This window comes from Danio aesculapii, chromosome 16 (genome assembly GCF_903798145.1).
Source record: "Danio aesculapii chromosome 16, fDanAes4.1, whole genome shotgun sequence".
Taxonomy (NCBI): Eukaryota; Metazoa; Chordata; class Actinopteri; order Cypriniformes; family Danionidae; genus Danio; species Danio aesculapii.
Genome location: NC_079450.1, coordinates 51007764 through 51032046, shown reverse-complemented (window position 1 = coordinate 51032046; position 24283 = coordinate 51007764). Strand labels below are relative to the sequence as shown.

The window sequence follows — 24283 nt, the reverse complement described above, 5'->3', positions numbered from 1 at the left end:
AATGTATGTGCAACACATTGGTGGCCACATTAATATTGGCTGATAAATGCGATTTTTAATATTACCATTATCAGTCAGATATCAAAATTAGGCCGATATCTTTAAGCTGATAAATTATGAATGATTTCCGCTGGTTGAACCACTTTACTTGAAACATTCAGTCATTTTCTATCGGCTTAGTCTAGAGCTGCACGATTAATCGAAAAATGATTATGGTCTCGATTCGACCCTACACACGATCTTAATTCAGCTTTTCTATGATTCCATTTGTATTTTCAACGTCAGGAAGAAGCGTAAAGGCTGTCGCACAAGTCTTCACACTGTTTTTTATACGTTGCTCAGCAACATGGACACCTCCAAAATGGCTTTAAAAGTGTCACACACTGTATTTATAAGGTATAATTCACCCAAAAATGTCATTTCTGTCTTAATGTAATGATGTATTTGTGACCGCAAGTGTCACTAGTATAGTTTTGAATGAGGAAAAGTGTAACGGTCAATATGGCGAATGAAGCTCGCCTACCAGTACAGGAGCCAATCATCGATCGATATAGACTGACGTTTCTCCGGGGGACCGGATGTGTGCTTTTACGACGGTTTGGTGGTCAACAAACACACTGGAATCTCAGCGAATACTTGCTTCACACACATAAGAAATATATCCAAATAAAGCATGACATCTGTGCTTTTAAATTAATCAAGTGCACTTAAAAACAAAGGTTTGTTGGTTTTGTAATCTGTTTGAAACGAACGCGAGGTACAGACCATCCTGTCAAGCGCACATCACATGACAGCAACTACTCAAACGCTCACAAACTTGTAAACAAAGAGTCGCTGTAATTTTTGGAGGAGATTAGCCATCAAGTCCAAGTTGTGAATTACTTCAGAAGAACAGCGTGATCAAGCATTATCCAGGGGATAATAAAGTGTAACACTGCCGTAAATAAGGGTTGGTGTCGTGATCTCGTTCTTTTCGAGTGCGCGTGAGCATTAGCTCGGGCAATCTGAAAAAATGCCAATTTTGTTTGATTCAGACGTTTAGAAGCTAAACTCATGAGTCAGATGTTGTTTAATTTTATTGGTGATTTCAAATATGTAAAGTAATCGTAAGCTTGTTAAACAGTTTTGGAGAATTTGATGTTTCACTATACAGAGAGACTGCCCGAACATACTGCACATGAGATGCGTTTCAAAGATGGCCGTCAAGTGAAATGACTTGCCTTAAAGGGACTTTGGTATCGGTCAAAAAGTCAATTTCGCTGCATTAATAAAATGTTATGTATGTGGTGTCATTGCTTTGAAATGTTTAATCTAATTCTAATTTAGTAACTCTATTTAACTAAAGAGACTTATGATTGCTATTAAAATGATGTAGCATTCATCATGTTTGACTAAATTGTTTTAAAAGTTGAATTTCTATTGTCTATATGTTGATATTTATAGGGATTTTAAGAAGTATTGAGTCAATTAAATTCATAATTGAGCATTTAAATGACTTTTTAGTCACTGGAAAAGTAATTTACATAGAATTTCAATGATGATATAATTACCTAATAATTAAATAATAATTAACCCAACACTGATCACTTTAACACAGAATTTTAGAGCAAACTTTTTTTAAAAAGCAGGGTTTACCATTCCACTGTAAACCCTGATCTCAAAAATATCTAACTAACGCAAATAATACACTGACAAAAATAAAGCAAGGTTACTGGATATCACTCATATTTTGTCTTCTATCTGTGTAGTTGCGTCTGCTGTGATTCCTGAAGTCTGAAAGCAAGGTGAAGCTGGAGAGAAATCACAATGTCACGCTCAGATGAGGTCAACAAGATGACAGAAAATGTCTACAAGGTACGATTAAAAGAGTCAATAGAAAGTGTCAGGTTACTTACTGTAAACAAAAAAGTCATCTTTGAATTGTAATGTTTTATACAGACATTGCTATTCATAAGTATATAAGGTTGCAGACAATAATTATTCGCTCTCCTGTGAAATATTAATTTTTTTTTTTATAATTTGTAAGTGATGTTTAACAGAGCAAGGAAATTTTCACAGTATTTCCTACTATTTATTTCTTCCGGAGAAGGTCTTATTTTTTTTAGATTGGCTAAAATATAAAAAATTGGCAACAGAACAAACCACTGTTGTCACATGACTTGGCTAGTTAACCTAGTTAAGCCTTTAAATAGCACTTCAAGCTTAACACTAGTATCTTACAAAATTCATCATTCATTTTCCTTCGGCTTAGTCTCTATTTCAAGGGGCGCCACAGTGGAATGAACTGCAACTATTCAGGCATATGTTTCAGTAAAATATTATTTACTGTCACCATGGCAAAGACAAAAGAAATTAGTTAATTCAGTTATTAAAACTATTATGTTCTCTCTGTTAAACAGCACTTGGGAAATATTTGAAAAAGAATAAAACATTCAACAGCAGGGATAATAATTGTCTTTAACTGAACCACCAAAAATAATTGAAATATTAGGTTTTTTTATTTGGAATAATTGAATAATTGTTTTCATGTCACATGAAAGCAAAAGGTCTTGCTTTTGAACTTGATTTTACTTATATTATTTACTAATATTATTTTTTATTTATTTAAAAAATACTATTTTAAAATAATATTTATCTAATAAACTAATAAATACTGCATCACTATATTAATTGTTTTAACAATTATTTGTATGCAATTGTTATAACTATTGAAGATTTACATTTTAAAATATATACAGTTGAAGTGAAAATTTTTAAGCCCCCTGAATTATTAGCCTGTTTATTTTTTTTCTGCAATTTCTGTTTAACGGAGGGAAGATTTTTTCAACACATTTCTAAACATAATAGTTTTAATAACTTCTATATTAAGTATATTCTATATACGTCTATACAGCATACTTCTATACTTCTATACGAATAAATATAGCGATAAGGGGCTAATAATCTTGACCTTGAAATTATTATTATTTTTTTTAACTGCTTTTATTCTAGCCGAAATAAAACAAATAAGACTTTCTCCAGAGGAAAAAATATTATCAGACATACTGTGAAGATAGATAGATAGATAGATAGATAGATAGATAGATAGATAGATAGATAGATAGATAGATAGATAGATAGATAGATAGATAGATAGATAGATAGATAGATAGATAGATAGATAGATAGATAGATAGATAGATAGATAGATAGATAGATAGATAGATAGAGAAAGAGAGAGAGAGAGAGAGAGAGAGAGAGAGAGAGATAGACAGACAGACAGACAGAGAGACAGACAGACAGGCAGACAGGCAGATAGATAGATAGATAGATAGATAGATAGATAGATAGATAGATAGATAGATAGATAGATAGATAGATAGATAGATAGATAGATAGATAGATAGATAGATAGATAGATAGATAGATAGATAGATAGATAGAGAAAGAGAGAGAGAGAGAGAGAGAGAGAGAGAGAGAGAGAGAGAGAGAGAGAGAGAGAGATAGACAGACAGACAGACAGACAGAGAGACAGACAGACAGGCAGACAGGCAGATAGATAGATAGATAGATAGATAGATAGATAGATAGATAGATAGATAGATAGATAGATAGATAGATAGATAGATAGATAGATAGATAGATAGATAGATAGATAGATAGATAGATAGATAGATAGATAGATAGATAGATAGATAGATAGATAGATAGATAGATAGATAGATAGATAGATAGATAGATAGATAGATAGATAGATAGATAGATAGATAGATAGATAGATAGATATGCTAAAGAATGTTTGGGAAAAATAACATCCATAGAAGAAACAAAAATTATTACAGAAGTCATTGGTTATTTTCCCAGCATTCTTCAGTATATGTTGCTTAGTGTTCAACAGAAGAAAGAAACTCAAACAGGTTTAGAACAGGATAAGGATGACTGAATTTAGATTTTTGTGTTAACTATCCCTTTAAAAGTAACAACAAAAGCTTAGTATGCAGACTAGGTAATAGTATTTGCAATATTCATGTGTGATAAATTACATTTATTTTATGCATTAGTTATTCATCTAAAGCTGACCAATCAGATGGGGCCCTGCTATATTTATCCCCGCCTCCCCAGTAGTTGCTGTTCTGCTATTGGCTGGAGCGGCCCAGAAAATAAACCCTTATAAAAGCAACAGCCAATCAGAGTCAGAATATCTGCAGAGGATTTTTAAAGACTAAATGTTTGCACCTTGACACAGTTTTGTAGTCTGAATTAAAACTATTTAGATCTAAAAAATAAATATCTCATACCTGTTTATTTTAATATCATTAAATAAATAAATAATATAAAGAACACAGCTAATGAAAACAGCACTTTTGTCTAGCGAAATATTATGTATCATAAGAAACAACAACACTGCATATTTTTCCAGTATCGTACAGCCCTAATGCTACCATTTTCATCATTTGTTTTAATTACATAATCACTAACTAAAAACTTAATCGATGTCCTAATTTCATTTTCTTGCTGTCTGTGTGTGTTCAGGGCATTCTGGACCAGTTCAACCCCAGTCTGAAGAATTTCGTCACTATGGGGAAACACTATGAAAAGGCTCTGACTGGTCAGACATCAATACTCCCATGCTTCATTGGTCTTGTAATGGGCAACAGTCCGCTGGAACTCATGTTTGCTCATTAGCACTTTGTTGTAGCACACAGAATGCTGTAACTCTGTCTGTCTGTGTCTCTACAGGCGTCACAGTGGCAGCTAAAGGATATTTTGACGCTCTGGTTAAACTGGGAGAGCTGGCCAGCGACAGTCAGGGCTCAAAAGAACTGGGTAAGGCACTTTAAAGGGGCCCTATTATTCAAAAATCACATTTGAACACAGTTGTGTGGCTGCAGTGTGTGAATATAGCCAGCCTCTAATGGTAAAAATGAATTAATTACATTTTTTATAATCACACTTTATAAAAACAGTCTGCAGAAACACTTTCATTGACATTTTCCCTTTGCACGTGTCATCAGATGGGGAAAGCCCCGCCCATTAGTGAGAAGGCATAGGTGGTTAAAGCCCCGCCCACTGGCTGGGAGCACAATTTCATTTGAATTTAAAACAACAGTCACCAAAATGGCACGATTTGGATCAAACCTATAACGGGCAGTTTCAATGAGAGAAAAAAGTCTAATCTGTGGGGTATTTTGTGCTGAAACTTCACATACACGCTTTAGGAACATCAGCGGTTTATTTTACCTCTTGTAAAAAGTGGCATAACAGGTCCCCTTTAAAACTCTAATACACCGTAAATAATATTTGACTAGATATTTTTCAAGACACTTCAATACAGCTTAAAGTGACATTTAAAGGCTTAAAGAGGTTTAATAGGTAAGGCAGGTTAGGGTAATTAGGAAAGTTATTGTATAATGAGGGTTTGTTCTGTAGACAGTCAAAAAAATTATAATATTGACCTTAAAAGGGTTCGTAAAAAAATTAAAACTGCTTTTATTCTAGCCGAAATAAAACGAATAAGACCTTCTCCAGGAGAAAAAATATTATCAGACATACTGTGAAAATTTTCTTGCTCTGTTAAACATCATTATGGAAATATTTAAAAAAGAAAAAAATATATAAGAGGGGCTAATAATTCTGACTTCAACTGTATATATATATAATGCTTAAATTAACAAGAGTCAATAATAATTAGACTGAAAATCTCATTGGATGACATTATTTTGCAGAAATTTGTCCTTGGCAATAACTTAAAAGGATATTTCAGATAATAAAAGTATGTTGCATAGTCGTACAAAAACAATATATATGTTTTTCTTTTTTTTCTTTTATTATTCATTTTAAGTCAATTTTAAATAAATTTCTTGCATGATTTAGCAATTTTTGGTACCTTATTTTATTGTTCGTTTTGGTTATTACTGTACGTCAGATTCAATTATAAAAAAAAATGAGAAATATTTCTTTGGCAATAACCTAAAATAATATTTAATATAATATAAATATTTTGCCTGTCCATAAACAATATTAGATATTTTTATTTAGTATTTTATTATTCATTTTAAGTCATTTTTTAAATAAATTTCCTTGTGTGTTTTTTGTAATGTTTGATACCTTTAGCTTGTATTAATTTGTTTATGTTTTTATTTTATATCAGAATCAATTAAATGAAAATGATAAATGTCTCCTTGGCAATAACCTAAAATAATATTTCTGATAATATAAATATTTTGCCTATACATAGCCTGTACATAAACAATATATATATATATATATATATATATATATATATATATATATATATATATATATATATATATATATATATATATATATATATATATATATGTTTCTTTGGCCATAAACTAAAATAATATTTCAGATGATATAAATATTTTGCCTAAACATAATTTGTACGTATATAATATTTTATTTTTAGTTTTTTTTACTTAATTTAAGTAATTTTGCAATAAATTTCTTGTGTGATTTTTTTTTTTTTTTGGTACTTTATTTTATGATTCCTGTAGTTTATATTAAAGGGCACCTATGGTAAAAAAAATCTACCTTTCAAGCTGTTTGGACAGATATGTGTAGGTATAGTGTATAGACCGTCATATTGGGGTGATATAAGCACACCCAGTGCTTTTTTTTTCAATTTAACAACATAAAAACAGTGGACCAATTGAAGCGGTTTTCAAACAGACCACAACTTGACGTAGGAGAGCGGTCCCCCCGCCCATCAATATTGATTGACAGGCGTGTCATCATATCCTCAGTTTGTTCATTTACGTCCGCCATTTTCAGCGTGAGTCAAAGCGATATCACTGAAGGAACACCCCTGCTCTATTTTTAGAGGCAAGGCTCATTGGGCTCAACACAAGATCAATACTCTCCACATTATCGCTCTAATCTGAATTACTGGTTGTATCTTTCGGTAGGTTTGCAAACATGTGTACTTTTCATTGTGTCTACCTTACACTTGTCTGGTGTGCCATGTCGCGGCTTCGAGCGGCGCATCTGGTGCCTCAGTCAAAGTTAATTCAGTGTGCGTGGTTATTAGTTTCTGTGTACAAGCTCGGCACTTGAAACTAGCACACAGTTGGCTGTAAAACTGTTCAAAGACACAAATGATTTTGTACTCTCTGCTTGGTCTGTGTCCGAGTCGTACATGTATGTAATGCTGATCCTCTCACACCTGCTCCTCAGTCTGCCTGTCTGACTCTGTTGCAAACACAGAGCGGGTGAGCTCTTGGCTCCGCCCCCTTGTTACGTTGGGCGGGAAGTTGAAACTAATTTTCATGTGAAGCAACACACCCATAAATCAGCGAGCTGTGGACACGCCCCCAACATGACACTTTTTAACACATTATAATAAAACAATCTGAACTGTGTTAAACTGAACCTAAACTGGCACACTCAGAAGAACCATAATATTAATATTAAATCATAAAAAAGGGGTAAACTATGTTCCCTTTAAACAATTTGAGCTATTATTAAAGATTAGATTCAATTAAATGAAAATAAGAAATGTTGCCTTGGCAATACATAAAAATCAATATATTTAGCAAACTGTAAATACTTGTTCAAATCAGACATGGCTATTCAGATCATTTTTTAAAGATACATCCGCTATATATTGGGAATAAATGTAAGTAAATATAACTACATCATTTAAAGTTCACAGCACGTCAGGGTTCACAGGAAACGAAAGCTTAAAACAAGTGACTAGAGCAGAAGAGAATAAAGAGGCGAGCCTGTGTGATAAAATGCAGATGAAGAAACTAAGAGAAAGCCAGAGACGGGCAAAAAAGAGAGAGGTCTTTGTTGGAAGATTAACAACACCACATGATCTCATTGTGCTGCTGGAGGCGGCGGGGAGAGCAGAGGGAGGAGGACGACAAACACACACACACACACACACACACACGCACACACACACACACACACACACACACACACACACACACACACACACACACACACACACACACACACACAAAAAAAAAAACAGGAGAAAGAAGAGCAACAGCAAAACACACATCATTTACACCATTTACTGACACAGGAGAACCACAGCGTCACATCCGCTAAAGGAAGAAACTATTCACTTCTGTTTAGAATAATACAGTCTTAAAAGTTTCCAGAAGTGGTGCCAAAAACAAGCATTCTGGGTTCCCCAAAGAACAATTTTCAACCTTTTACTGGCACAAAAACTCTTAAAACTAAAGATTCTCTATTTTCAATTATTATTATTATTTTTTTTTTTTCGGCTTAGTCCCTTTATTCATCAGGGGTCGCCACGGAGGAATGAACCACCAACTTATCTAGAATATGTTTTACACAGCGGATGCCCTTTCAGCTGCGACCCAGTACTGGGAATTCCATACACTCTCATACACACACACATACACTACGTCCAATATAGTTTATCCAATTCACCTATAGTGCATGTCTTTGGACTGTGGGGGAAACCGGAGCACCCTGAGGAAACGCACATGAACACGGGAAGAAAACATGCAAATCCACACAGAAATGCCAACTGACCCAGCTGGGACTCAAACCACCAACCTTCTTGCTGTGAGGCCACAGTGCTAACTACTGAGCCACCGTGTCATCTCTATTTTCTATTAACAAGTAAATTAAAGGTTAAACAAGGGTTTTTACTCAGCAATGCCACAGTTTTTTCCTTTAATTTTTGGTTTTGAAAACTTTTCGGCACTTTAAAAAAAGAAGATTTCTAACTTAATTTTTTTGTCTCGTTTCTAATCCAAATATCTACAAAATTCTTAAATCAAGAAGCATTTTTAAGTAAGAAGTGTTGTTTTCTGAAATTATGTCAAAATGAAGTGAGTTTTTTCCTTAAAACAAGTTATTTGAATTTAAAGCGACAGTCACCAAGATGGCACATTTTTCATCAAAGCCTAAAATGGGCAGTTCAAAGAATTATAAAACATCTCTGGGGTAATTTGTGCTGAAACTTCACATACACACTTTAGGGACATCAGAGATTTATTTTTTTTTAGGTCACCTTTAAAACACCAATACACCAAATACACTACAGGGTGTTGTGTGACTCATTCCAGAATTGCAGGTAAATTTCAGGCATCCTTTATTTATTTTTCCTTAAACTAGAATGATACATATGATATATAGAATGATTTATATATATATATATATATATATATATATATATATATATATATATATATATATATAGTTGAAGTCAGAATTATTAGCCCCCCTGAATTATTAGCCCCCCTGTTTATTTCCCCCCCCCCAATTTTTGTTTAACGGAGAGCAGATTTTTTCATAATAGTTTTAATAACTCATTTCTAATAACTGATTTATTTTATCTTTGTCATGATGACAATAAATAATATTTGACTAGATATTCTTCAAGACACTTCTATACAGCTTAAAGTGAAATTTAAAGGCTTAACTAGGTTAATTAGGTTAACTAGGCAGGTTAGGGTCATTAGGGAAGTTATTGTATAACGATGGTTTGTTCCGTAAAAATGTATAACTTAAAGGGGCTAATAATTTTGACCTTAAAATAGTTTTTAAAAAAAATTAATAACTGCTTTTATTGTAGCCAAATTAAAACAAATAAAAAAAAATCGAAAAATCGAAAAAAAATGACTTAAAAGGGCTAATAATATTGACCTTAAAAAAATTGACCTAAAAAATGTAAAACTGCTTTTAATCTAGCCAAAATAAAACAAATCAGACTTTCTCCAGAAAAAAAAATCAGACATACTGTGATACAAAATTTCCTTGCTTATCCAGCATATGTTTTACGCAGCAGTTGCCCTTCCAAGATCCATACACACTCAGTCACACACATACACTATGGCCAATTTAGCTTACCCAATTTACCTTACCTATAGCGCATGTGTTTGGACTGTGGGAGAAACCGGAGCACCCGGAGGAAACCCACATGAACACATGGAGAACATACAAACTCCACACAGAAATGCCAACTGACCCAGCCGAGGCTCCAACCAGCGAACTTCTTGCTGTGAGGCAATCGTGCTACCCACTGCGTCACTGTGTCACCCTGAAATTAAAAATATTTTATTATATATTATATTAAAACCAAAATGATTCTGCTTACCCCATTGCAAAATTGTTGAAACACTTAGAAATATTGACAAGTAAAAAACATTGAGATTGAGACAGAAATTATGTTTTTATTATGTTTTTTACTTGTCAATATTTTTAGATATTTACAGAAACAAGACAAATATTCTAAGAAAGGCATTTTTAACAGTGTGTAAGCATAAAAAAACATCTGAAATATTGTGATGAAAATATTACATGGATGTTAATGGTTCTTAATGGCAAATGAGAACCTTTATTTTTTATTTAAAGTGTATATTTGCACATTCACTATTTACAATAAAATGTAAAAGTTTAAAAACTGTAAGATTTTTAATATTTTTTTAAGAAGTCTGCATTTAATCAATAATAATCAGCCCTGCATTTATTTGATCCAAAGTACAGCAAAAACAGTAATATTTGTAAATATTTGAAATGACTATTGAAATCTATTTGAATATATTTTCAAATGTAATTTAGAGCAAGAAGGCATTTCTGTGTGGAGTTTGCATGTTCTCCCTGTGTTAGCGTGGGTTTCCTCGGGGTGCTCCGGTTTCCCCCACAGTCCAGAGACATGCACTATAGGTGAATTGATCCAAATAAATTGGCCGTAGCGTATGAGTGTGTGTGAATGTGAGAGTGTATGGGTGTTTCCCAGTACTGGGTTGCAGCTGAAAGGGGAAAACGTGCTGGAATAGTTGGGGGTTAATTTTACTGTGGTGACCCCTGATGAATAAAGGGACTAAGCTGAAGGAAAATGAATGAATGAATTGATTACTGTGATCTGAAGCTGAATTTTTAACACCATTACTCCAATCACATGATCCTTCAGTTACATTTCTAATATGTTGATTTGCTGTTCAAAAAACAATCAAGCATTTAATATTTGTTATATAAAATAAATAATTTTACATGAACATACTGTATGAATGTGGATAAAGATGGACATATTTACAGTTTATATCCAATGTTATTTAAAGGGCCAGTTCACCCAAAAATGTAAAAAAAAATTATACCATTGCCACTGACTTCTATAGGATTTTTTGTTCCAATTATGGAAGTAAGTGGGTGCTTTTTTCCAACATTCTTCAGAATATCTTGTTCCAGAAAACAGAAACTCAAGGTTTAGTACAACTTGAGTGTGAGTTAATGAGTAATTAATCATATAGTCATTTTGGGGTGAACTGGTCCTTTAAAGATCAGTAAGGAGTTATATTTACAGGAAAATGTTTTTCTGATTCAGGCGACACGTTGTTCCAGATGGCGGAGGTTCATCGGCAGATCCAGGTCCAGCTCGAGGACGTGGTAAGCAGAAGAAAAGCACGTATAAATGATACATTTCTAGCACATTCTTTCAAACTAAAATCACTTCAGTTATAGTGCACTTTGTAAGAAATAATTGATGACGGTTCATTGAATGATTAAAAAATTAAGCACATCTGATGTGGTGATTCATCATTTTCAAATAATTCAACAGATCAGAGTGCATTATTACACTTATACGACTGTTCAGTTGTTGTATTTGAGACATTTGTCTGATTTTTGTCCTCAAACTGCTCCTGTGTGTAGGACTAGTTTCTTACACATCTTATCCAAAGTCTTCTGTTGTGTGTGTTGATATGATATTTGACTGTTCCCAGCTAGCAAAATCCATGTGGCTCAAATCCGGCCCACATACCGCATGGAATGATGGCACTTGGGCGGTCCGCTACTGTTTGCCAGATCTGGGCCACAATTAAGCCATAGCAATATCACATATCAGCCAGAATTTAACCAATTGAACCAGAACTGACCCTATTCTGGGCCACAGTTTGCTTTTATTCTGGCTCAGATCCGGCCCACAGCAGACACTTACATCTGGACCACATACTGAATGCAATGATGGCTCTAGGGCAGCACTCTCCTGTTTATCAGATATGGGCCACAAATAAGCCAAAGCAATATCACATATCAGCCAGAATTCAACCAAATTTAACAGAACTGACCCTATTCTGGGCCACAATTAGCTTTTATTTTGGCCCAAATCTGGCCTATACCTTACACTTGCTGTGTGTGACAAAGTACAAAAATCCCAGGATGCATTGCAGTATGAATACATTATATAGCTAATTGATGCTACAGTTTTCACTATTTGATTTTTAGCTTATAAACCTTCATAATTCTGTGGCATGTTATTACGTTATTTCTAATAATGGATTAAACATTGGTTAATATCAGTGAATTATTTTATTTTATCACAGGTTGTGCCTCATTTAATTTTATAGTTTTTTTTACTTGGCTTGGTTGCTGTAATGAATAAACTTTTCAAGCAAAGTTCTTAAAAGTTACAGCAGCCCAAAAGAAAATTTATGTTAAGAGGATCGGGTCTATGAGACAACTAAAAAAACAAACACTTTTCTCCATGATGGTGACTTTAGTCTATATCAGGGGTCATCAAAGTTGTTCCTGGAGGGCCGATGTCCTGCAGATTTTAGCTCCAACCCTAATCAAACACACCTGAACAAGCTAATCAAGGTCTTACTAGGTGTACTTGAAACATCCAGGCAGGTGTTTTGAGGCAAGTTTTAGCTAAACCCTGGAGGGACACCACCCTGCAGGACTGAGATTGGTGTCCCCTGGTCTATATGGTCAACATATGTTTAAAGATAACTGGGCCACATTTGCCATATCTTCTCTGGGTCACTTTAGGCTCACAGCCACATTAGCCAGAGCTAACAGTGCCAAATATTTGCCAAAAGAGGCCGACAATTGTTTTAGGATGACTGGGCCACATTTGCCATATTTTCTCTGGGCCACATTAGGCTCACAGCCGCAATAGCCAGAGCTTACTGTGCCAAGAATTTGCCAAAAGTGGCACTCATATGTCTTAAGATAACTGGGTCACATTTGCACTTAAACGTGTGAGCCACTTTAGGTTTAGACCCAGATTACACTTAAATGACTATGCCACATTTTTGTCAACTGTGGCCCACATTTGTCCTCCATCATTTGGGCCAAATTTATAATTTTCCACATTACGCCCACATTCAGATGACCATTAGTGCCAAATCTTTGCCTTAAATGGCCCATATAGGAATTTTAATCTTTAGCCCCCCTTTGCCATTGTACAGGTGGGCCACTTCAGGCTCACATTCATTTTGTCTGGGCCGAAGGAATACCACCAATGCCGCATAACTGCCTAAAGTGGCCCACATTCGTGTGTTATCTGGGTTATAGCTGTGAAATCTGTGAAACTGAAATCATTCAGCGTAGTGATACAGAACTCAAAACCTGCCAGAACTACTTTAGCTGTGCGCTTATCTGAAAATAACGGCACACCTCAGAATGCTCACCAGCCAATCAGAATCAAGCATTCATCAGATCTGTATTATAAGGCAATTTAATAATTTATGACAAATTCCTAGACACAGTATGATAATTTTCTAGCCATACAAGAAATGAATGAGTTTTCATAATGACTGTATTTGTTGTTGTGTTTGCAGCTGAAGTTGTTTCATTCAGAGCTGCTGTCTCAGCTGGAGCAGAAACTGGAGCTAGACATCAAGTATCTCACCGTAAGTGTACAATACTGATTACCTGGCTTACTGGATAAAAACATTGAGTAAAATGAATGTTATCTGCATATCTGTACATGTAATTGAACATAAAATTGATCTTGTTAGCTTAGTAACCCTCGTGACGATATGGTTTATCAAGATAAGCTTTATATTGGCTTGTGAAAGTCTGACCAGAAAGGATTTAGTAGATTTAATAGATTTTAAAGTTGAAGAAATTAATAAGATTAAATAGGATTTGCGATGTGACCGCCAGGGCAGTAGTTGTTAAAGCAAAGTACCCTGTATTTTTTTGTATTATATAGTCTTTATATCAGTTGCTAGGGAGTTCTAACTGGTTGCTAGGTCATTGTTTAATCATAACAGAGAAAATTAACATAAGTTGCGTCCCAAAAGTGCCCCTCTCAAAAATAAAGGGCCTCCAAACCCAATGTCAAGTTGTCATAAAAACAGTGTCCTCTTTACATTTGAAATGACATAACTGAGCAAATGACACTTAATAACATTTGTCATAAGTGTTACAAACTGTATTGTATTTAAATCATATAATCATAAAATAGAGCTGAAAACGTAGCAACGTTTCTGGAGATTGCGAATTGCGTAGCCAGAGGTATGTATGGCTGTATTTTAATTTTTTTAAACAAACACTACGGGGTGGTGTTTCGCTCTTACCAGCTGACCGCTTACCTCCGTATGGACGGCATTCCAGCTGCAAACAGTTTGTCCAGTTAGCGTGCCATGTACAGTACGTTGGCAAACTTGAGATGCAGAGAGGAATAGACCACGATGATGGGGTTCGAGTCCGGTGAAGAGCAGTTCCAGAAAGCAGGAAGAGAAAAAAAGAATCCAAAAAATAATACAAACAAGTAAATAACAGGGTGAGAATGTGGTAAAATTTGAAAACGTGGTAAAACAAAATCAGATGCTTTTTTTGGATTGCTTTTGAAACGTGTTGGTTGGGTTTAGGGAAGTGGGTGGGCGGGTCAATCGATAAAATTAGTTGGATTTAGGGAAGGGGGAGGGTGGGTCAGTCGATCGTTCGTCCAGTCAGTCAAAAAGTCAGTCAACAGCAGATTCTGGTGGGTTTACGCGAGAACAGCAGGCGTGAATGGCACTCACGAGGGAAATGTGAGATCTCAAAAAGCGTACACAGCGGCCTCTCGTGGATTCGCGAAAACAAAAACTGCAGAAAAATGTGCCACCGAGACATATTTCGCAGTGTCCAGAAATGTCTGTAGAGGTATGCTTTCACACACTTTTACATAAGTAAATATATAGACTCACTGATGGGATGAAAAATTCTGGTCCTGGGCCTACTCCACGCCAACACTGTTAAGAAATAGTTTACATTTTGAGTCTTGCAGAAGGTGATCCTGTAGCTTAACTATTGCTCCATCTCAGAAACTTAATTATTCTGTATATAAAACGTTTCTCAGGGTACGCTGAAGAAATACCAGAGTGAAAGGAAGTCAAAGGCGGAGTCGATCGAGCGCTGTCAGTCACAGCTGAAGAAGCTGCGGAGGAAGAGTCAGGCCAGTCGACATCCCAACAAATATGGAGACCGAGAGATGCAGGTGTGTCATAGTAATACTCTACACATACTCACTGTAAATACGTGCCTCAGCCTACATTTTAAATATCTTAAGCATGAAAAAATATACTATAGTATTTTAGAGTAGATTTACTACAGAACATGTAGTAAATTTCATGTGCATGATTCATTACTTTTATTATTTTTTTATTTTAAAGGTAAGCTCATATAAATTGTTTCCAACCACTTACCTTAAAAAATGACAAAGCAATTTTTCAGTGTGGTAAATACTACAGGGTGGGCCATTTATATGGATACACCTTAATAAAGTGGGAATGGTTGGTGATATTAATGTCCTGTTTGTGGCACATTAGTATACGTGAGGGGGCTCATTAAAGAATAAAGTTATGTTAAAACCAAGCACACCATTGATTTTCTAGTGAAATTCCCAATAAGTGATGTGCCACATGACCCTCTTCCTATTGAAAAAGCAAAAGTTGAATCCAAGATGGCTGACTTCAAAATGGCCACCATGGTCACCACACATCTTGAAAAGTTTGCCTCCTCACATATACTAATGTGACACTAACAGGACGTTAATATCACCAACCATTCCCATTGTATTAAGGTGCATACATATAAATGGCCCACTCTGTATATTACTACAGTAAACTGCAATGATGTGGTGATTTGTTGTGCTAATTCTTCTGCACTTGTTATAGTGTCTACCATAGTAGAATTACTAGTACATTTTAATATACTCTTACAGTTTTGGGTGTTCATTTTTTTGTATTTGTGATTTTGTATTCTATAGTCTTTATAGCAGTTGCTAGGGTGTTCTAGTTGGTTGCTTGTTAATTGTTTAAAGCTTAAATATCATAACAGAGAAAATCAAGGCCATGGATGATCATCAGTGCTGGCACTGCTTGATGTGCCAACTTCGGCTTCATCACTGGCTGCAGCCATGTCGCTTATTAAACACCTGGTATTAGGCAAGCTGCTAATTCACCTTCACGTGATTTAGCTCATAAATAGCATACAGTACCCTCAGCACCCTGCAGATGGCGATATCACCTCGTCTGCCCAACAGATTAGCCGTGGTGGATAAAGATGCCGACTTGTCGCGCACTATCGCAATGTAACGAGAAACGGTAAGCTTCCGTTCAAATGTAGTGGAGTAAAGAGTACATATATTCAATCAAAAATGTAGTCAGGTAGAGAGTAAAAGTTGCTTATATTTTTAATACTCAGTACAAGTACAAAGTAGCCAAAAAAATACTTAAATAAAGTAACAAATTCCATTTACTTAAGTACTTTACACCAGTGCCCCCCTGTTTATTTTTTCCCCAATTTCTGTTTAACGGAGAGAAGATTTTTTCAACACATTTCTAATCATAATATTTTTAATAACTGATTTATTTTATCTTTGCCATGATTACAGTAAATAATATTTGACTAGATATTTTCAAGACACTTCTATACAGCTTAAAGTGACATTTAAAGTCTTAACTAGGTTAATTAGGTTTACTAGGCAAGTTAGGGTAATTAGGTAAGTTATTGTATAATGATGGCTTGTTCTGTAGACTATCGAAAAAACATATAGCTTAAAGGGGCTAATAATTTTGACCTTAAAATGGTTCATAAAAAATTTAAAACTGCTTTTATTCTAGCCGAAATAAAACAAATAAGACTTTCTCCTGAAGAAAAAATATTATCAGACATACTGTGAAAATTTCCTTGCTCTGTTAAACATCATTTGTGACATATTTATAAAAAGAAAAAAAAATTCAAAGGGGGGTAATATATCATTCAAATATATATATGTAATATATATATAATTCTGACTTCAACTGTATATAGTTTACTGTAGTAAAGGCCAAAGTATACTATGGTAATTACTATTAGTTCATAATAATTACTATTGATACTACATTATGTAGTGTAATTCATTAATGAAGTTGTAAATAATGCTTATTCCTAAATATTTGACTTTACTATAAATTACTATTATCAACACCTGATTTTATTGGAGTTTTTTGTTTTTGCTGTTATATATACTATAATTTGTTTCTGTTTGGTACAGCATATTATTTGCCGTAAATAATTGAGCTGAACAATTCTGCCTCATATGTTTCATTGACAGTTTTATTGATCACTAAGATTTGGATGATAAGTATAAGATAAGTATATGTAAGACTTGGATTTAAGTTGCTTTGATTTAAAAATGAAAATTGCCAAGTAGCTTTTAGCTTAGCTCACTACATTTTTCAAGTACATTGCCCAACACTGAGGAAATCCTAAAGCATACTATGGTATTTTTTTTTTAATGTGGGGAAGCACTTGAGGCTGATTAACACTGTCATCAATGAACAGTAAGTCAGATGGCATTAAAGCGCCTGCTAATGAACTGAGTAATTGTGTGCTGGCCAGCTCATCGGCTGCTATTCATGTACTGTAGACTAAATCATGTACTGCCGGTCATTTGTAGATTCTATGTGTTATAATGACTGGATTGAGCTCATTGGAGGCTGTCTGCGTCCAACATATTAAAGCTGATTTGTGACTGAGAGGATTTTTTGGGGGGAACAAGTGTTTGTTTATTTGAACTTGTGTTTGTTCAGGACTTAGTTTATCTGTGTTTGAGCTCTGCTATCACGAGCGTTAGTGTAAGCGTGTTGTTTTTTTGGGCTCAGAGAAAAGAACTAACAAGTGTTTTAGTGTGAGATTGAGCAGATATCCGGAAGAGCTGATCTGGGGCCAGAAAAGAGGAAAACCGAGGTAGAGAAAAACAGATTATGAAGAAAAACAGGGCCTCTGCTTGAAGAAGGAAAATAAAGGAGAAAATGACTGACGTGTTAAATAGAAAGGTCACTTACTGGACTGTTTGGGACAACATTAAAAATACTATAGTAAATATGATTGTGATTATGAAGCATACTAATTAATTAATCTGTTGTGGTGATTTTATAGTTCTTATGTTAAAACAGCAACTATGGAAAAGCTTTGGAAAAATCTGTTGTGGTAATTTGACAGTTTCTATGGTAACGCAACAACTATAGTAATATAAACAAATAACCCAATACTGTAGTTTTTACAACTATAGGGTATATTATACTACAATACACCACAGTTTACTGTAGTAAAATCTAATGTATACTACTGTATTTACTGAAGAAGGAAAATAAAAGAGAGGTGTTAAATGAAAAGGACACTTATTGGACTGTTTGAAATAACATGAAAAAATGCTATGGTAAATATGATCATTTTGGCCAGGACAATCATATTTACTATAGCATTTTGGCCAGGACACAAGGTAACACCCCTACTCTTTATGAGAAGTGCCATGGGACTTTTAATAACCACAGAGAATTAAGAACTTGGTTTAACGTCTCATCCAAAAGATGGTGCTCACTGAAAGTATAGTGTCCCCTTCACTATACTGGGGTATTAGGACTCACATAGACTGCAGGTTGAGCACCCCCTGCTGACTTCACTAACACCACTTCCAACAGCAACCTAGGTTTCCCATGTGGTCTCCCATCCAGGTACTGACCAGGCTCTGCCCTGCTTAGCTTCAGTAAATAACCGGTCTTGGGCCGCAGGGTGATAGGGCTGTGGCGATATAGTAACACAACAACTATAGATAAGTATAAGAATTAATCTGTTCTGGCAATTGCTATGGTAATGGCAGCAGGCACTGGATTCTAACATAATGTCAGATTGGTGTTGTACCCCAACATCGTGGCATAACTGCCAACATTTGTATCTGAAATTCTGGTAGACCAGTGGGTGGGGGTGGTGGTGTGTGTTTGTGTGAATACACAGATAAGAACTGGGTTAGTAACTGTACTATGGTGTTAGTAACTGTACTATGGACCTGTGTTCAGTCGATTTGTCCTACCTTGTCAGATTATCCTAGCTCCTATTCAAACAGTAGGTAGCACATTTAGATAAAGTAATATGCTACTCAGGCGATGCAGTAGCGCAGTGGGTAACACAATTTGCTTACAGCAAGAAGGTTGCTGGTTCAAGCCTCGGCTGGGTCAGTTGGCATTTCTTTGTGGAGTTTGCATGTTCTCCCATTGTTTGCATGGGTTTCCTCTGGGTGCTCCGGTTTCCCCCTCAAGTTCAATGACATGTGGTATAGGTGAGTTGGGTACACTAAAATTGTATGAGTGTGGATGGATGTTTCCCAATGATGGGTTGCAGCTGGAAGGGCATTTGCTGCGCAAAACATATGCTGGATAAGTTAGCGGTTCATTCTGCTGTGGTGACCCCAGAGTAATAAAAGGACTAAGCTAAAAAGAAATTGAATGAATGAATAATATGCTACTTATCAGATTTTGCTACCAGTGTTAATTTTAATGTGGAGTAGTTTAATATGAAGCTGTTATATCGCCCCAACCTATCGAATCCCTAACCCCAACCTTAGAACCATTCAAATACAGTGTTGGTAGCATAATCTAATGGGTAGGATAAACCTGATTTCGGGCGGCCGCTGCAATTAGATAGTATTAGCCTTGCAAAGCTGGCGACCCAGGGGGTATAGACTGTACCAAAAAACAGAGGACTGGTGAAAGGGCGTGGTGAAAATACAGGAGTTTTTTGAGAGAAATGACAAAACGGGAGGGTGGAGGGTGTTGTCTCCTGGGGACGTTGCGTTTTTGTTTGGAAATGAAAATCGGGTTGACGTCAGAACCCAACATCAAGTTGACGTCAATGTCCAACATCTAACCTAAAATCAACCAAATATCAACGTCTAAGGATGTTATAGTTTGACGTTGTATGGATGTTAACACTATGACGTCCATCAGATGTTTGATTTTGGTTGCCATACCTGATGAAAAAATGTCAGTAATGTATGTCTATATGACGTTGGTTTAAGATGTTAGCTCGACGTTGGATTTTGGTCACTTTCCAACACAACAAAAAATCAACCAAATATCGAGGACATTTGACATCGTTATTGGATGTCAAAATAACATTGTCCTTAGACGCTGGCTAGACATTCAATTTTGGTCACTTGATGTCACGAACTAAATCTAACCATATGTTAATGTTTTATGACTAGGCCCACACGGAATCTGCGCGCGCAGAATTTTGCAGATTTCCACAGATTCTGTTTATTTACTTGTGTAAATGTGTGTACATTTATATTTATTCAGTTTTTAAATGAATTTCAGTAAAATTATAGACTAATAGGAAAATGTTCACATGATTCATTTACAATACAGTTTGTAAAGTGATTTTTTCTGTCGTTTAGTAGAGATATTATATGAGAGACTTGCTTTGTTTACCAAATAAAGTGGATCTAATTGCATTTGCATTATTAACATTAAATAAAAGTTCAAAAGTTTTTATTTTTTACTTCATATATGAAGTTTGTAGTCATAATACTCCCAAAATCATTCAGCATAAATCTGCAGATTTTTAGTAAAATTATCCTCAGAAATAGCAAAAAAAAATGTCTCCAGATTCTGTTTGTCCCTACTTATGACATTGCTTGCTGGTATAAACAAATAACCCAATTCTGTAGTTTTCTACAACTAAAGGGTATATTAAACTAAATTAAAGTATACTACACTATTTTTTAAAGTTGATGAGTTCACTATAGTTAATACTATAGTATGCTGCAGCATTCATTACAAATAAGTGTTGGAAATACTATATAAGCAGTATAATACACTCTACTATACTTCATTAACACTAGTATTTACTATAACTTATTACAGCATTTTTTTGTCATGATAGGGTTTAACGAACAGTTCAGTTGGTAAAAAATTTGTAATAATTAATTAGTATGACTGTAAGAACTAAATTAAAATTGTGATATATTGTCGTTATGTGTATTGTATCAATTAATAAAAATAACTATACAGATTAGCATGACTCTGCTATGTAAGTAGCATGGACAAAAGCAGTATTTCAAGTGTGTGTGTGTGTGTGTGTGTGTGTGTGTGTGTGTGTGCGTGCGTGCGTGCGTGCGTGCGTGCGTGCGTGCGTGCGTGCGTGTGTGTGTGTGTGAGAGAGAGAGAGAGAGTGAGAGAGAGAGAGAGAGATTAAGAGTTTGTTTGTGGTCCTGGTGACATTATTAGGACCAAATGTCCTCACAAGTATAGTAATATCAATAATTTTTGACCTTGTGAGTTTTTTTTTGTTGTTGTTGTTCATCCCATGAGGAAAACGACTAGTAAATCACAAAGAAAGAATTGTTTTGAATGTAAAAATGCTGATTGTTTCCTGCTAGTGTTGAGTTTAGGTTTAGGGGGAGCGAATATACAATCATTCCATATCTGAGAAGAACCCATAAAACTCAGTGTGTGTTTGTGTGTCAGTATGTAGAACTGATGAGCCGTCGACAGGCTGAGCTGGACTCTCTGGTGGCGGTGGGCTACAGATCTGCTCTGACAGAAGAAAGACGCCGCTACTGTTTTCTGGTGGACCGTCAGTGTTCAGTCACCAAGATCCTCATCAACTACCACTGCAAGGTAACAACAGTAATACCATAAAAAGTCTAATATCTGTTTTTTAAGAAATGATTGTATGTTTTTCAAGATGATTTAGGGTAATTAGTGATTTAAAAGTTAAAAGGATAGTTAACCCCCACATTAAAAATTGTCATCATTTAGTCACCCTTTACTTGTTTCAAACCTACATATAGTTTATGTCTTTTATTAAACACAAAAGAAGATATTTTGAAGAATGTTGGAAACCTCGGTGTGTTTTAAAATTTAAAATGATAATTTTGGGCCTTAAAAGTCTAAATTACACTGAAAATTGTGTTGTAGATCTTATATAATTTTAAACAGGCCTTAATTTTTCTTTGCACATGTAAAGCTAAACAAAAGTTACATCTTTATCTTGCTCACATCCTTACAATAACATTTGTTTAAAAGTTCTTCATGTATTTATATATACCTGGTGAGGACTGGTGAGGATTTATATATACCTGCTGACCCGGACAGGCCGTTGTGCGTACATTTAGTTTATTATAGTTTTTAAAACTTATATGAGGATATAAAACTTTAATGTACCTATAAGTAGGCATGATGGGACGATAACTGGTTTCAAGATTTACGCGGTTTGGAAAAGTCAAGGTTTTAAAACCACTAAAATGATCTGCTTTACCGTTCCTAAGGTATATGTAAGGCTATCTTATGTGTTTTTTCTCTATTTAAACTAATGGAGACAGCAGAAGTCAATGATTTAATTTAATTATTTAGCCTGACATGTTTAATGTTCCAAAATATTATAAATGTTTCTTTAAATAAAATATATTGTGTTCAAGTTGTTGTTGTTTTTACTCAGACATTTAAAAAGAACTTATTTTAGAGCAGTAATCACAATACCTTGGCAACATGATATTTTTATCCAAGGTTATCATACCGCCAGAAACGTACTACCATAGCATACCGGCACATGCCTATCTATACGTATATAACTAGAGTTTGCTTGTTTTGACACATTATTTAAAATATATGGCTAAGAACTAACCAAATTAAATCTTTTTAATGGGACAAGTAAAAATCTTTTCCACTGGACATTAGACAAAAATCCATAGCGTTTAGAACTGTATAAGTCTGAAATTTACTTCATTTATGTTTTAAAAACGTCTTACATTTAACTTAATGAAACCAGCAGAAACCCTGTAAACCTGTAACCATTGACTTCTGTTTGTTTTTCCTACTATGGAAGTCAATGGTTACAGGTTTACAGCTTTCTTCATGATACAATATCTTCTTTTGTGTTCAACTGAACAGAGAAATAGAAGAAATCATAAAGGTTTGAAATGACCTGAGTAAATATTGAGTAAATTATTAAAAATCATTTTAAAATAATCATTTTAAATTCATCATTTACTTACCCTTTACTTGTTTCAAACCTTCATGAATTTATTTCTACTATTAAACACAAAAGAAGATACTTTTAAGAATGTCGGAAACCCATAACCATTGACTTCCATTGAATTTGTTTTTCCTGCTATGATAGTCAATGGTTGCTTTAAAATATCTTCTTTAGTGATCAACTAAACAAAGAAATGGAAAATATCATAAAGGTTTGGTACTACTGGAGTAAATATTGCTTAAATTTATCATTTTGAGTGAACTATTCTTTAAATTAGGGCTTTTCAGGGGAAAAAAGCTTTGTGTAAACAGTGTGTTGTTGTGCAGGTGAGAGAGCTGTTGTCTCAGAAGCTGTCATCATGGCAGCAGTCCTGTGCTCAGCCCACTAAACTGCCGGAGCGGGCGCTGAACCTGCTACGCCACACTGCCCCCCAGAGCTCTGGAGGAGCGGGACTGGCGGAGGTGCTGCGAAACGCCAAACTGGGCATCACACAGCCTGCAGAACAGGTGAGAGCAGGGGGGCACTATTGTGGAAACATAATTGGATTTCTATGCTCTGTTCCCCTTCTCATCTCATTCCCATTGTTTCTGATCTCTGTCAGAGGCTGTCAGTGCAGGAGGTTCCTCCTCTGTTAAACGGTGACAGCAGCAGCAGTCGCTCTCAGCAGCAGCAGCACTCTCAATCTGACAGTCTTTCCCCTAGCAGCGCCTCTCAGCAGAATGGACACGCCCACTCCAGCTCTACAGCAAGCCCTGCCCACTCCCAGCCAGCAGTGGGTGTGGTCAGCTCTGTAGGCCACACCTCAGGCTCCTCCCACAGCTCTCTGCAGGGCCTGACTCCGCCCCTCGCAGCACCTCACAGCCCTCCTCTGCCCCACAGTGCGCCTCTTTCCCGTGCGCTCACACCCGTCCCGTCTGCGGCTCCTCATGCGGCGTCCGGCCTCGGTCTGCTGTACGGCACGTCCACCCTCCCACTGCCCAGGAGACAGAGCAGCGACGCACACACCTCTTTCTTGGGTCTGTATGTGCGTGTGTTTTGAAATGAATGAAATAGTGATTATATATTAGATATATATTTACACTACCTGACAAAAGTCTTGTCGTCAATCCCAGTTATAAGAGCAACAAAATATAAATTGATTTCTAGATGATCTTTCAGAAAAGTGGCAGAAGGTAGATTTCTCTGATGAATCATCTGTTGAACTGCATCACAAATCATCACAAATACTGCAGAAGACCTACTGGAACCCGCATGAACCCAAGATTTTCATAGAAATCAGTCA

General features: G+C 35.5%; 1 protein-coding gene across 1 annotated transcript in view; it reads left to right on the top strand.

The window, feature by feature from the left end:
* zgc:158689 (uncharacterized protein LOC791177 homolog) overlaps positions 1-24283 on the top strand; it is a 47100-nt gene that overhangs the window by 11620 nt on the left and 11197 nt on the right. The window contains exons 3-11 of the mRNA XM_056474662.1: positions 1749-1854; positions 4513-4588; positions 4720-4806; positions 11315-11376; positions 13554-13625; positions 15062-15199; positions 21492-21644; positions 23328-23507; positions 23603-24017. Coding sequence (XP_056330637.1) covers positions 1807-1854; positions 4513-4588; positions 4720-4806; positions 11315-11376; positions 13554-13625; positions 15062-15199; positions 21492-21644; positions 23328-23507; positions 23603-24017 — 1231 coding nt within the window. The 5' untranslated portion in view covers positions 1749-1806. The remainder of the gene's footprint in view (positions 1-1748; positions 1855-4512; positions 4589-4719; positions 4807-11314; positions 11377-13553; positions 13626-15061; positions 15200-21491; positions 21645-23327; positions 23508-23602; positions 24018-24283) is intronic.